This window comes from Monodelphis domestica, chromosome 1 (genome assembly GCF_027887165.1).
Source record: "Monodelphis domestica isolate mMonDom1 chromosome 1, mMonDom1.pri, whole genome shotgun sequence".
Taxonomy (NCBI): Eukaryota; Metazoa; Chordata; class Mammalia; order Didelphimorphia; family Didelphidae; genus Monodelphis; species Monodelphis domestica.
This window is the reverse complement of record NC_077227.1, coordinates 460,776,182-460,788,908: the sequence shown is the minus strand read 5'-3', so window position 1 is coordinate 460,788,908 and position 12,727 is coordinate 460,776,182. Positions and strand designations below refer to the sequence as shown.

Sequence of the window (12,727 nt, the reverse complement as noted above, 5' to 3'; positions counted from 1 at the left end):
GACATTTCCTAGATGTATTACCTTGGGCAAGTCATTTAACCCTGTTTGCCTTAGTTTCCTCATCTGTCAGATGATCTGGAGAGGGAAATGGCAAACCACTATTTTCTCTGCCAAAGAAAACCTCAAAGAATCTGACATGACTGCACAACAGCCAAATGAAAGGAGAAGTATTTTATTTTATTTTAAACTTTTTTTTTTTAAACCCTTACCTTCCATCTTGGAGTCAATACTGTGTATTGGCTCCAAGGCAGAAGAGTGAGTAGTAAGGGCTAGGCAATGGGGGTCAAGTGACTTGCCCAGGGTCACACAGCTGGGAAGTGTCTGAGGCCAGATTTGAACCTAGGACCTCCCATCTCTAGGCCTGGCTCTCAATCCACTGAGCTACCCAGCTGCCCCCTAAACTCTCTTTAAGATTGATTTCTGATTCTGATTTGATTTTAATTCCTGTTCGTATAAGAGATCAAAGACAGGAATGAAATGACCAGACTGAGATGACCAATCAACTTAAGATTTCAGGAAAATCTGAGATCTGGGACTGCCTCTGATCAGCTGAGTGACACTGAGTAAACACTTCCTTAGGCCTTGTTTTTCCTTGTCTATAAAATTACTAAATTACCTGGAGATTTCTTCTTTGTCAGAACTGTGTTGGGCAGCTAAAAAGCACAGTGGTTAGAGCTCTAGTTCTTGGTTAGGAGGTCATGTGTTTGTATTTGGCTTCAGATGCTTCCTAGCTGTGTGACCCTAGGCAAGTCACTTTAATCCTGTTTGCCTAGCCCCTTACCTATTTTCTGCCTTAGAATCACTAAGGGGACAGCTGGGTAGCTCAGTGGAGAGCCAGGCCTAGAGATGGGAGGTCCTGGGTTCAAATCTGGCCTCAGACACTTCCCAGCTGTGTGACCCTGGGCAAGTCACTTGACCCCCATTGCCTAGCCCTTGCCACTCTTCTGTCTTAGAACCAATACACAGCATTGATTCCAAGATGGAAGATAAGTCTTTAAAAAACACAAAACAAAACAAAACAGAACAAAAAACCCCAACAGAATAAAACCTTGTGATGCTGATTCCCAAAGGTCATCCTTCCTTTCCCCCTCAGCATTCTGCCTTCCTCATGTCTTCATTTAGCAACTATATATCAGCCCTGCACTACATTGAAAGCCCTGCCCTTGCTGAGGGATTTAAGTGCAAAGCTGAGCTTCCAGTCCAAGTTAATAGCTGACTTAGTTTAGAAGGCAGGTCATTTTCCAGGAAACAAAAAAAAGGGGGGGAACTGATAGGGAAACTGGCTAAGCCAAGACAAAAGTAAGGGAGGGGTAGACGGGGAGAGCTGCTTAAAGGAAGTCTTGATCATGGATTGACCAAGAGGCATGTGGCCCTGTGTGTGGCAGTCCCTGTTCTGCCTTCAGATCTCATCCTAGGATAGCAAGTCATTTAGCCACCCAGCCTCAGTTTCTTCATCTGTAAAAATGAAGGGGTCGCAGCTCTTTAAGGCTGTGATCCCATGATGGAGGCCTCCATGTGTAGAGAGTGGGGAAGGAAGATGGGTTCCAAACAGTGAACAAGAGTAGTTATTTAGGAGGCGCTTTCTATGTGCCAGGCCCAATGTTTAATGCTGGGTATGTAAAGAAAGGCAAAAACATAGTCCCTGCCCAGTGAAGTAGACAGCAGGCAGCAATTTACATACGGGGAAAGCTATGCCAGGTAGTAGTGGGAGATAATCTCAGAAGGAAGACACTGGAAATGGAGGGGGGTGGGAGGGGCAGTGGGGGGACTTCCTGATGACTTGACGATATTTCTGTGACTCATCGATGGATGAGATTGGATCACACCCCAACTGGTTTATAACCTGGGTCTATACATGCCAATTTACTGGAGAATTCAGAGGTTCCAGGGTCACAGGCAGTAGTGGAGTGGAGAATGGCTCTGACCCATGGCAAGGATTAGAAGGAAGGCCTTTGTTCATTGTGGGTTCAAGATGCTATAGCTGTGCAATTAATCTCTGGGGTGCCCCCAAGTTCTCCAGAGAGCCCCAGAAGTTCATTCTGTTCATTCTCTACAATACTAACTTTTAAAGAAATGGGGGAAAATGAGTGGGAATGGAGGGGGTTATACAAACCCTCCCCAATTTACAAAAAGGAACCCAGAGAGGATGATACTATACTACTAGCCTGGGAACATGATGACTTTTTAAAACTTGGGGATAGCTCTTGAGCCCTCAAGGAATGGCTGTGAAGTCTTCCGCCTCACTGTTTTAGATCATTTCTTCTTTAGATTCCGCAGAAGGGAGGGCCAATGGTCCTTTCTCATCCTTGGCATGGTTTATGTTGATTCTTAGCTGGTACGATAGTTTAGAGCCGCGCTCTTCACCCTTCACCCGCTCCCGTGGAATTCTCAGGATCATCTCAAGGAGGATAACAGGTTTTCGTCCCAGGACTTGTCTCTGGGCATCTCTTAACCTACAACAGGCTGCTGGAGAAATAATTGTGGTGAATCATTGGATTCATTTATCTCATTAAGATCATCCAGCACATGCGGCCTTATCTTCTTCCCTCTCCCGTGACCTGGCTGGTAAGCTGGGTTCCTGGTGGGTGTGGAGGAGATGGTCATTTTCTCAGCTGCCCTCCACCCTCTCTTCTCTTCCCTTTCCTGTTGTGCTGGAAGACCCTGGAGATAACTGATTTCTCTGTGTTCTCCTGTTTGGATTCCCCAGCTTCAGGGATCCCTCCCTGAGTGCTTCCTCAGTCAGGTCTACTGGGGCACTCCAAAAAAAAGAGGAGAATCATCTCTTTTCCCCTCCCAACCGGAATAGGGCTGTCGATGGCTCCAGGCAGCCTCTCCCTGTACATTTGAGCCAGATGTGCTTGCTCCTGCCTGCACTCAGATCCAACACCCGCCTTCTCACGAATACAGATCCGTGGCTCCGAGCACACCCTGTTCAGCGCTTCCCAGGCCTGAGCACAGGAGAGGCCCCTCAGAGTGGGTCTACTTGCTCTCATGTTTCCACCCTCCCCCTTTCAGTCCACCCACATACCCTTCTCCCTGCATACACCCCACCCCCAGATCCTGCTGCTTGGAGAATGTTCGATCAGCTTCCCCTGCCATCTCCCCACACACCCTCCACCCCACTCCCACATCCTCCCTGAGTTTCCAGCTGTCGGGAAATAAATTATGTGACGGCTAAATGGAGCCGATTTTTCTGCTTTTGGTTTCCTCAGCTATCGATCCTGTTGGAGAGCTCTGGACATAGGAATCCTGTGGTTCTGAAAGCCCCAGTTTCGAGCACTGGGCTTTGAGACCTGGGATTTGGGGCTGCCTGGGTGACCCTGGCAAAGTCATTTTATTTCTCAGCCGCAGTTTCCTCTTCAATAAAATGGGAGCTGGATTGTGAGGATCAGATGAGATCGTATATGTGTCACTCACTTTGTAAACCTTAAAATACCATCTAAATGTTAGCTATGTTAGAACCTTGAGTTGGTAACTGTCAGTCTAATGTTTTTTACCCTTAGGGAGGAAGTCCAAGAAAACTGTGTCCGATGGAGGAAAAAGTTTACTTTCGTGTGTAAAATGAGTGCTAATCCCGCCACGGGTCTCCTGGATCCCTGCATCTGCAGAGTGTCTGTCAGAAAGGTGAGCTAGTTTTTATGGCAGGCAGGAATAGTGGCTATGGGGGGCGGGGAGGGGTCAATTAATGGTTGAGTGTCTATAAAGGAAATAAAATGACTGTTCTAAGTTTAAATGAGGCAGATTGAAGTCACAGGGGGTAAATTCGGGCCTAAGTTATATCCTTGATTTCCCTGTGATTTTTGAACCCAAAGTTTCCTAGATTGTCTCAGAAAGCCTGGCTCAGATCAGATCTCAGAGAGATGCCTGGGGTTGTTACCTGGAAGTTTCTGCAGACAATCTAACTAGGGATGGGGGTGTTAAGTCCCTGAGGTAGATGAGTGACAGGTTCTTCAGTTTCCTTAGTAACCTCCTCACTGACATGCCCTCCTCTTTCTGCAGGAGCTGAAAGGTGGGAAGGCCTACTCCAAGGTAAGAGTCTTATAGAATAGTCCCCCAGAGCTATAGAATACTAGAGAAGGAAAAGGACATTTAACTTTCTGCCTATTGGGCAGGACTGCCCTAAATATCCCAGATTAACTGCTTTTTAAAAAGCCCTTCCTTCCCCTCCACCCCCTTCTAGAATAAAAGGTTCTTAATTTGTCTACTTTTATATTTAATAGGAATTAAATTCCCTTTGCTGTACTTAGAGCCTACCATCTATTCTCAGGAGAGATAGAGAGTCTCCTGACTGCTGAGGTGGGGCAGCCTTTTAGTTCACTTCTTGTTAATAGAGACACTAAACCTAGGTGTCACTTTCTGGCAGGGCCAGATAGGACCAGATCTGTCATCCCCATCATTCCTGTGCCAGTCTGAGTCAGAGAAATGGCATTGCTGGGCTGTATTATGCCCTAGGGGATTTGGCCTGGCCAGAGGAAGAGAGGGAAATGCCTTTGGCTTGACCCTCTCATCTCTACTCAGCAGTTGGAACGGTGCTGCCAAGGGCACATCCTTTAGCTGGGCAGGCAGCCCATTCTGTTTATTCCCAGCTGGAGGTCAGGAAGAATAGTGGAGCTGGGACCAGCTCTTTGCCCTATCTCTGATGTCATGGGAGTGGAGAAAGTGATGGACCCTGGAACCCAGCCAGGTGAAGAAGCTTTTAACACGGACACTTATCCATCCTCTTGACAACTCTGAGAGCTGCATGAGAGCAGTAGTTCCTAGCTGGGAAAGAAAGCCACAGTTAACATGAGAGTTCAGGGCCACATAATGTCCTTCTCCTTCCATCGTTCCGTACCTCCAGCTAGGCTTTGGGAGGCACCTCTTTTCAACAAAGCCAGGCACTTGGATCCCTCCAGAGAACAATGCTTGATCAGAATGAGGGGCAGAGGAGGAGAATGCAGCTGTCCTATATATATATATATATATATATGCTACCTCTGGCATTCTGATAAAGCTCTTCCTCATGTTGTCCCTTTAACGGGAGTGAATTATTCTCAGGAAATGATGAAAAATGCTTTAAATACTGCGCCATGTGCCTGATTGGAGATCAGTGTATTTTTTTCTCTAAGGTAATGAGCTAACTCACTGAAATCAAGAGCTTCTCAATTGGAGACCCCACCCACTCTTCCTCTACCTACTAACTCAAAATGTGTGTGGGTTCTAAAAGTGTTCAATTTAATGCAAAGCACTACTTGACTAGGCCTTGTTAAGCTTCCCAGAATTCACTTACCATCACTTTACCAAAATAGGAAATTGGGCATCAACATAAAAACCATTCTTCAGTTTCTCCCGAAGAGTGTAGAGATTCAGCTTGAGCTGGTACCACCCTGCCTCACCACAGATGGGCATTATTTCAGAGTGGCCATAGTTGGGCTTTTTGGTGAAGGGAAATTATACTGTCTTGACTCATTGATTTTTGTCAACTTGGTTTCCCCCTGCTTCTACTTTCTTCCTTCTCAGCCACTTCTATCACTACCCTTCCCTTTTAACTCTATTTTCTATCATTTCTATTACTGGCCCTGGTTATCTTTTTAAAATTTTCTCTTACTTCTGTCCTTAACTTCTGTCTTCTGCTAAGTATCAGTTTCTGGGCAGAAGAATAGGAAGGGCTATGCAATTAGGGTAAAATGACTTGTCCAGGGTCACTCATCGTGGAAGTGTCTGAGGCTAGATTTGAACCCAGGACCCCCTGTCCCTAGGCATGGCTCTCCATCTGCTTAGCCACCTTCTTATCTATGGGTTTGGTTCATCTTGAGATGTCATCTCTCAGTGGTTTGTTCCTGGGAAAAGGGGTTCTGTGCCCTCCCCCACATTTTTTTATTCTTTAGACAGACATGGTAGGTTTTCAAGAATGGACCTGGAAGACCAACATAGGATTTTGGGTATTGGGATCCTGCTCTTGAACTGTCTTCTTACCATATTCACTTGTCCTTCACTAACTTCTTATCCATCATGGGTTATGAGTAATAATCTTTTGGAAACATTTAAGGCTTCTTTCTTCTCTGTTCTGACCAGTTAGTCTGTTATTCTCCACCAGATACTTTTCTGTAGCTGATCCTAAAATCTCTGGGGTTTTCATATAGTGGAGATGGAGGTAGGGGAGGTGTTGAGTTGTGTCCAGGTGTGTCCAATCCAGGGAAACCTACAGGGAACTAACTGCAAGTTTAGAGCTGATTCTTTTATTCTGCCCCCAAGTCCAGTAGCCACTTCTCCCATTACCGGGGGTTTCCAACAGACCCCAATTCTTGTTTCTATGGAACAATGTGTCAGTTTCATCGACAACAATATCCTTTCATCTCTTGTCATTCCTGGCCAGGGTGCATGCTGGGAAGACTGAGGACAAAGAGGGCCTTATTATGTGGTGTGGATGTGTGATTCTATTTTTTTCCCACATCTTTGACCTAGTGCCTTCCCTGTCCTTGGTTATGCAACAGCCCAAGGGCAGTTTAACACTCTCTTGACTGACTCAGAACTTGCCCTTTCCCCTACCTTCCCCTCTGGATTAACTTTACCTAGCTTCCCTGGGCTGAGGCTGCCAGATTTTGGCCTTCAGGAATCTCAAAGTATCCCAACTCCTGACTGCAGTGCTATTCTTAGCCCCTTTCTCATCTTTTTCCAGGACACCTGCATTTTCCTTCATTGAATGACCATTTCCTCTCCCTTGACCTGTTCTGTCCCTCACCCCCCTTCCTCTCTTTCAGCTAGGATTTGCTGACCTGAACCTGGCTGAATTTGCTGGCTCTGGTTCCACTGTTCGATGCTGCTTGCTAGAAGGATATGATACCAAGAACACCCGGCAGGACAACTCCATCTTAAAGGTATCCCCAGTAACAGGAAGACCAGGTTCTTCTGCATCCTTTTCTCCTCCATCTTCCCCTGCCCTCCTTACTTCTAGCAGTCTGTATGGCTATGACAAAATCAGATAAGAACCAAATAGTTCTAAAGCTGGAAGAAGCCAGAGATAGATCATAGATTTGGATCTGGAAAGGACCTTTGGAGATATATGGATCCATCTCCTTTGTTTTGCATATGTGGGAACAGACCCAGAAAGGTTAAGCTAGAGTTCCAAGGACTTTTCCTTAACCTTTTTAACTTCCTTGGGATAGTAAGTACTCAAGGAATAAAATGAATGAGAAAGCCACTTTTTCCATTTCCCTGGTATAAATTGTGATTTCCAACCCACCCTAAGCAGGGTGGTTTTGAAGGGTGACAGAGTCACCTGGTCTGTATTCACATACCCATCTCTCCCAGGCCCAGCCACGTGCTGGCAGAGGCTATTAGAGGGAGGCAGCTTCCTCTGAACTCTGCCTCCCCCAGGAGAGAAGGACAAGAAGGGCTTCCTCCCCCGGAGGAGCCCAGTTCCTCCTTGTTATCCACACCCATCCATCTGCCTAAGAAAACAATCTGGTCCTAACAACATCCTCCTTGAGCAGATAAAATACGAGCATGTTTGTCTCCCTGGAGAGTCTGGGGGATGTGTAGGAGTAGGGAGCTAGCTGGCAAGCCTGGCTGCCAACATTAGACAGCTACCAGGCTACCAGGAAAAGATGAAGGGTTCTCAGGATGCTCCATGCTGGGGCACATGTACATTCAGGCCTTGTGGTCAATTTGGGCTCAGAACACCTGATGTAGGGGGAGAGGTTTATTTAGTCTTTGTTTTTGAACTAAGGAAATTTATGTTAAGAGGAAGGAAAAAGTAGATAGGAAAAGAAATCTGAAAATAGAGAACCAAACTTTTAGGAGTCTTTGTACTTCGGAAGTATAGAGACTGATACAGAGCTTGGTCGAGAATCAAATATACATTTCAGAGCTAAAAAACTAAACAATCTGGCAAGCAGGACTGCCCTAGGAGAACATCTCACTTGAGATGGGGATTGTGAGGGAGGGGGCAACTCCACAGTTTTTGGATCAGGGTCTGGAGCAGAGGTCCTAATCTTTTTGTGTAGATCTCTTTGACCTCCTGATGATCCCTTTTCAGATCAGTGTTTTTAAAAACACAAACTCTAAAGTATTTATGGTTACAAAGGAAACCAATAGTATTGAAGTGTAGATATCAGAATATTTTTTTAGAAACCCAAGATCACAAATATCAGGCTAAGAATCCCTGGACTAGAAACTTTTAGGTCTTTCCCTTAGAGGAGGTTCATATTATTGGTTGGTGATAATCATGGCTAATAAGAGGTTCTGATTATTATTGAGTAGTGGTAATGGCTCATAAACCTACGAGGCCTAGAAATTTAGGAGGAAACATTGTATAAACATCCCAGGATTATAAATATAGGTGAATTAATATTTGAAGTGTTAGCTCCTTTTTCACAGATAGGGAAAGTAGGTCTCAGAGAAGTAAATAATGATAACAATATCTAGTGCCTTTAGGGTTTTCAGAACACTGTGCATGTTAGCACATTTGATTCTCCCCACCATCCCAGATGGGGAATAGCTGCAGTTATTATTATCCCCATTTTACAGATAGGAAACCAAGGCCGAGAGAGATGAAATATCTCTCCCATTGTCACACAACTAGTAATCATCAAGGTGGTATTTGAACTTGAGTCTTATTGACTCCTCATTTAGCACTTTTACCCACTGTATTACTTTACCATGTCTCTGTGAAATGAATTTACTCATAATCACCCAACCAGTAATTTTCTGAATAAAGATTTGGTCTAGCACATTTTCTTTATGCCTCGCTTCCCTTCCTTTGATTCCGACGTCTTCTCATTTCCTATAACAGGTCACCATTGGAATGTCCTTGCTCTCTGGAGACCCCTGCTTTAAGACGTGAGTTTTTGGTGGTGTGTCATACGTTCTGGGGAATAAAATGTTGAAGTGAGGGGGCAGAAGTCTCCATCAGTGGCTAAGGTAGTGACTTGAGGATGGTCATAGTAGGGAATGGAGAAAGGGGGAGAAGTTCAGGAGACTTACATTAGAAAGGGAATTCCTTGAGAACCTGGATCTTATTTTTCTGTTTGTATCTCAGTGTTTAACACAGTGCTCTTTGCACATGATGAACACCTAATAAATGCTTTTTTTTTTTATTCCTTCTAGTTCTACCTGGAAGCATTAGTAGACCTAGGAGATTATAATTTCTCTAAATTTTCATTAGTCCTCGTGGCTTTTGAAAATCCAAGGTTCTATAGAGAAACTGGAAATAGGGTTTTTCTACTTAAGCCTTTGGCTATTTTTCTAGCTTAAAATATTCCCTGGAGACTCCTTTCAGGTTAAGATTTCGAGAGCCATGGGCTGGCAAGAAGAGTAAGAAGGCTTTGATACTTACCACCTCTTGCCTTCCACAGGCCACCTTCCACAGCCAAGTCTATCATCATCCCCAGCCAAGACACATCCCTGCAGTTGACCTGTAAAGGCGAGGGTACATGTAGTAGCGGCTCCACTACCCTCACTGGGACTCGGCAGTCCAAGGCAAGACCCACCATCCTTGGATCAGGTAACAAGTTTAGCCTCTCCTCTTCCTGAACCTTTGCTGTGTCACCATTGGCAAATTATTGACCTACTCTGGGCACTGGCTTTCCCAAGTGTCAGATGAGACATTTGTCACATGCTTCCTAGAGGAGAAGTCTTGGAGTATAATATTGTACGTTATAGTTGAAAGTACCTCTATTAGACTGTCTACGAGACATGCCTGTGTCTACCAGTCTCAGAGCTCCAAAGGACTTTTACAGTTTTCTCCTACTCTAATTCCACAGTTTAAGAATATGTGAAGCAGGTGCTTCCTTCTCTTGTCTACTCACAAAACTTTGCAAATGCTGCCTTTTTTAAATGCTAAGAGCAGATCCCACTGAGCCCCATCCACTCAGTGCCTCAAGGGCTGGGAACTGAAACCAGTGCTCCTCAACCCCGGGCTCTTTGCATGGACCTATCAGGTTATTTCTGCACTTGCTGCTGTTGATCAGGCCCAATTCAGCATGGAAGCAAGTTCATAAAGAGCCAGCCTATTCAAATATCCGGACCCCTCCAGCCTTACTCTCAGGATTTCAGGAGATCAAGTTCCCAGGGGCACCATGTCAACTAGCTTCTGGATTATTAGTCTTGAATGGTTGGTGGTGGTTCTGTCACATCTGACTCTTATAAATCTCATTTAGGGTTTTTTGGGGAGAAGATACTGGAGTGGTTTGCCATTTCTGTCTCTAGCTCATTGTATAGATGAGGAAATCTGAGACCAACAGGTGAAGTGATTTGTCCAGATAGATATAGATCTTCCTAATTCCAAGCCCAGAGCTCTAGCCATGGTGCCGTCTTGCTGTCCAGTTAATAAATGGGCCATTCAGGCTGGGGAAAGAGGGTCTGGCAAACAGGGTCCTGGCTCTTGAGAGGAGAAGGAGATGTGGAGTGGTGATAAAGAGGGGAAACAGTCTTTGGGGGCTTTGGCAGCTCCCAGCTGTCATCTTAAATGTTAGAAGCAGTGAGGTATAGTGGATAGAATGCTGGTTTGGAACCAAGAAGACCAGAGTTCTAATCCTGTTCCAGAAGCTTACTAGCTAAGCAATCCACTTACTTTTTAACCTCAGTTGTAAAATGAGGGAATAATAGGATCTTCCTTTCAGATTAGTTGTGAGGGTCAAATGAGGAAAAACACATAAAGCACTTTGCTATCCTCAAAAGTACCATATGAGTGTTAGTATTAGATGTAAAAATATCACATAAATATGAGCTGCTCCTTTTGTTTGCATTATTACAAAATATTTCCTGGGACAGAGAGGCTATTCTTTCAAAACTCTATCTATCCCCTCCTTTCCCAGACTTGATTTTCTCCCACATTGTAGCCATACTTTTGCTTTGTTCTGTTCTTCTCTTTTTCCCCTAAAATAATCCCCTGACCGTTTCCCCATAGAAAACTCTCCCCACCAGAGCTCTCTCTGACACTGCATTTTCTGACCTCCAGAGGCAGAGTAGACTTCCTGGGGAGTGCTGGCCCTGACTGGGCTTCTGACTCAGTGAAACAAAGTGGTACCCTTCACTCTGCCTGTTTGTTCAGCAGGGAGTGGAAAGGTGGGGAGAGGAGAGTCTTAACTGTACATACTTCAGAATTCAGATAAGAGCTTTTAGAAAAGCTCTGCCAGGAAAAGGCCTTTGTAACTCTCAAGTCCTGGTCACTTTGGTTAGGACTCCTGAATATCACCCAGAGAACTTAGAAGCCTGGGCTCCTTGTTCCCTCTGACTGCTCTCCTAGCAGTGACCATGGACTCTTAAGCATGTGCTGGCCAGCAGCAGGGCTGCTGGGACCCTTCTCACAAGAAAGGAAGGACAGAGAGAGACAGAAACAGAGATAGAGAAATAAAACCCAAGGGTGCAGAGAATCGGAGACTCTCTCACTCTAACGAACTTTAATGCTTTCTTCCCAGGGGTCCCTGAAGAGCCAGATCAGAACTTGTCTAGCCCAGAGGAAGTGTTCCATTCCGGCCATTCCCGTAACTCCAGCTATGCCAGCCAGCAGTCCAAGATCTCTGGTAAATAATGATAGTAATAGCGATTCTGAACACAAGCAGAAAAGTGCTTTATATGACTTATCTCACTGAGGCTTCACACAGACTTGTGAGGTTTTTGCTTTGGGTATTGATCTCAGAGGTTAAGAGTGACTTGCTCCCGCCCACACAGTTAGTATATGTCAGAGGTGGAACTGAACCCCAGGGGTTTTTGACTCTCAGGCCTGCTCTTTGCCCACTGTCCCTTGCCACTTTTCTTTTCCTATTTCTTTTGGATTTAAGAGTCAGATTCAAAGCTGGGACCAGGCCTTTACCCACTTCCATAAGTTTGGGGGAGACCTGATGACTTCCTGTTATGTGTGCCCCCAGCCAAGGAGACCCTTCCCTAGTGGCACCATAGGAAGGTGGTTACCTCGCCTGGCCATAGGGAGAGGTGGTCACCCGTGCTTCTTTGTCTCTTCTCTGTCCTGCCCTTCTCCCAGGTTACAGCACTGAACATTCCCGCTCCTCTAGCCTGTCAGACTTGACTCACCGAAGAAACACCTCCACCAGCAGTAGTGCCTCTGGGGGCCTCAGTATGACTGTGGAGTGCCCTGAGGGGGAGCGAGAGCATAAACCAGAAAAGCCCCCACGGCCCCCTAGACCTCTGCATTTGTCAGATCGATCTTTCAGGTAAGATTGGGGGTAATGTGGGGGAGTCAAATGGGGTAAGAGCCAATCGGTTAATGAGGTGAAGACACCACTGAGTCTCTTCCCAGAGTTCCTGGTCCCAGATGGCAAACAAAAGCTCTAGGACCATCTTGTGAATGATAATTCACATTTCTAGAATGCATTAGGGTTCAACTGCTGTGAGGTAGGAGTATTATCTCCATTTTACAAGTGAAGAAATTGTGGTTATAAGAGAGATTAAGTGTAAGAGCTGAGAGGCCCAAGATTATGGTATTTAGAACTGGAATATGTCCCTCAAGATCGTTTAATCCAATTCCATCAGGTAATAAATAAGGAAACTGAGGACCAGCAAGGGGTAAGTGACTTGTTTAAGGTCACAGGAGCCCAAATCCCCTGATGCAAAGGTGGGGACATAATGGAAGAAATATTGGACTTGGATTCAGAGAACCTCTGTCTAAATCCTAGATGTGCCCCCACAATCTCAGCCAAGTCTCTTCCTCTCTTTGGACCTCAGTCTCTTTCTCTAAAGAATCAAGGGTTTAGGCAGATTGCCCCAGCTCTAAATTGCTACAATTCCA

At 45.3% G+C, this 12,727-nt stretch overlaps 1 protein-coding gene and 1 non-coding gene across 2 annotated transcripts in view; both read left to right on the top strand.

Annotated features, from left to right (window-relative positions):
* EEIG1 (estrogen-induced osteoclastogenesis regulator 1) overlaps positions 1-12,727 on the top strand; it is a 45,953-nt gene that overhangs the window by 27,504 nt on the left and 5,722 nt on the right. Inside the window, exons 2-8 of the mRNA XM_056812469.1 lie at positions 3,504-3,624; positions 4,000-4,029; positions 6,741-6,857; positions 8,774-8,820; positions 9,336-9,484; positions 11,400-11,504; positions 11,963-12,152. Of these exons, the coding sequence (XP_056668447.1) occupies positions 3,504-3,624; positions 4,000-4,029; positions 6,741-6,857; positions 8,774-8,820; positions 9,336-9,484; positions 11,400-11,504; positions 11,963-12,152 (759 nt within the window). The remainder of the gene's footprint in view (positions 1-3,503; positions 3,625-3,999; positions 4,030-6,740; positions 6,858-8,773; positions 8,821-9,335; positions 9,485-11,399; positions 11,505-11,962; positions 12,153-12,727) is intronic.
* Positions 9,278-9,337, top strand: MIR7372 (microRNA mir-7372). The gene has a single exon (NR_127630.1). It is a non-coding gene; the product is annotated as a microRNA mir-7372 (primary transcript).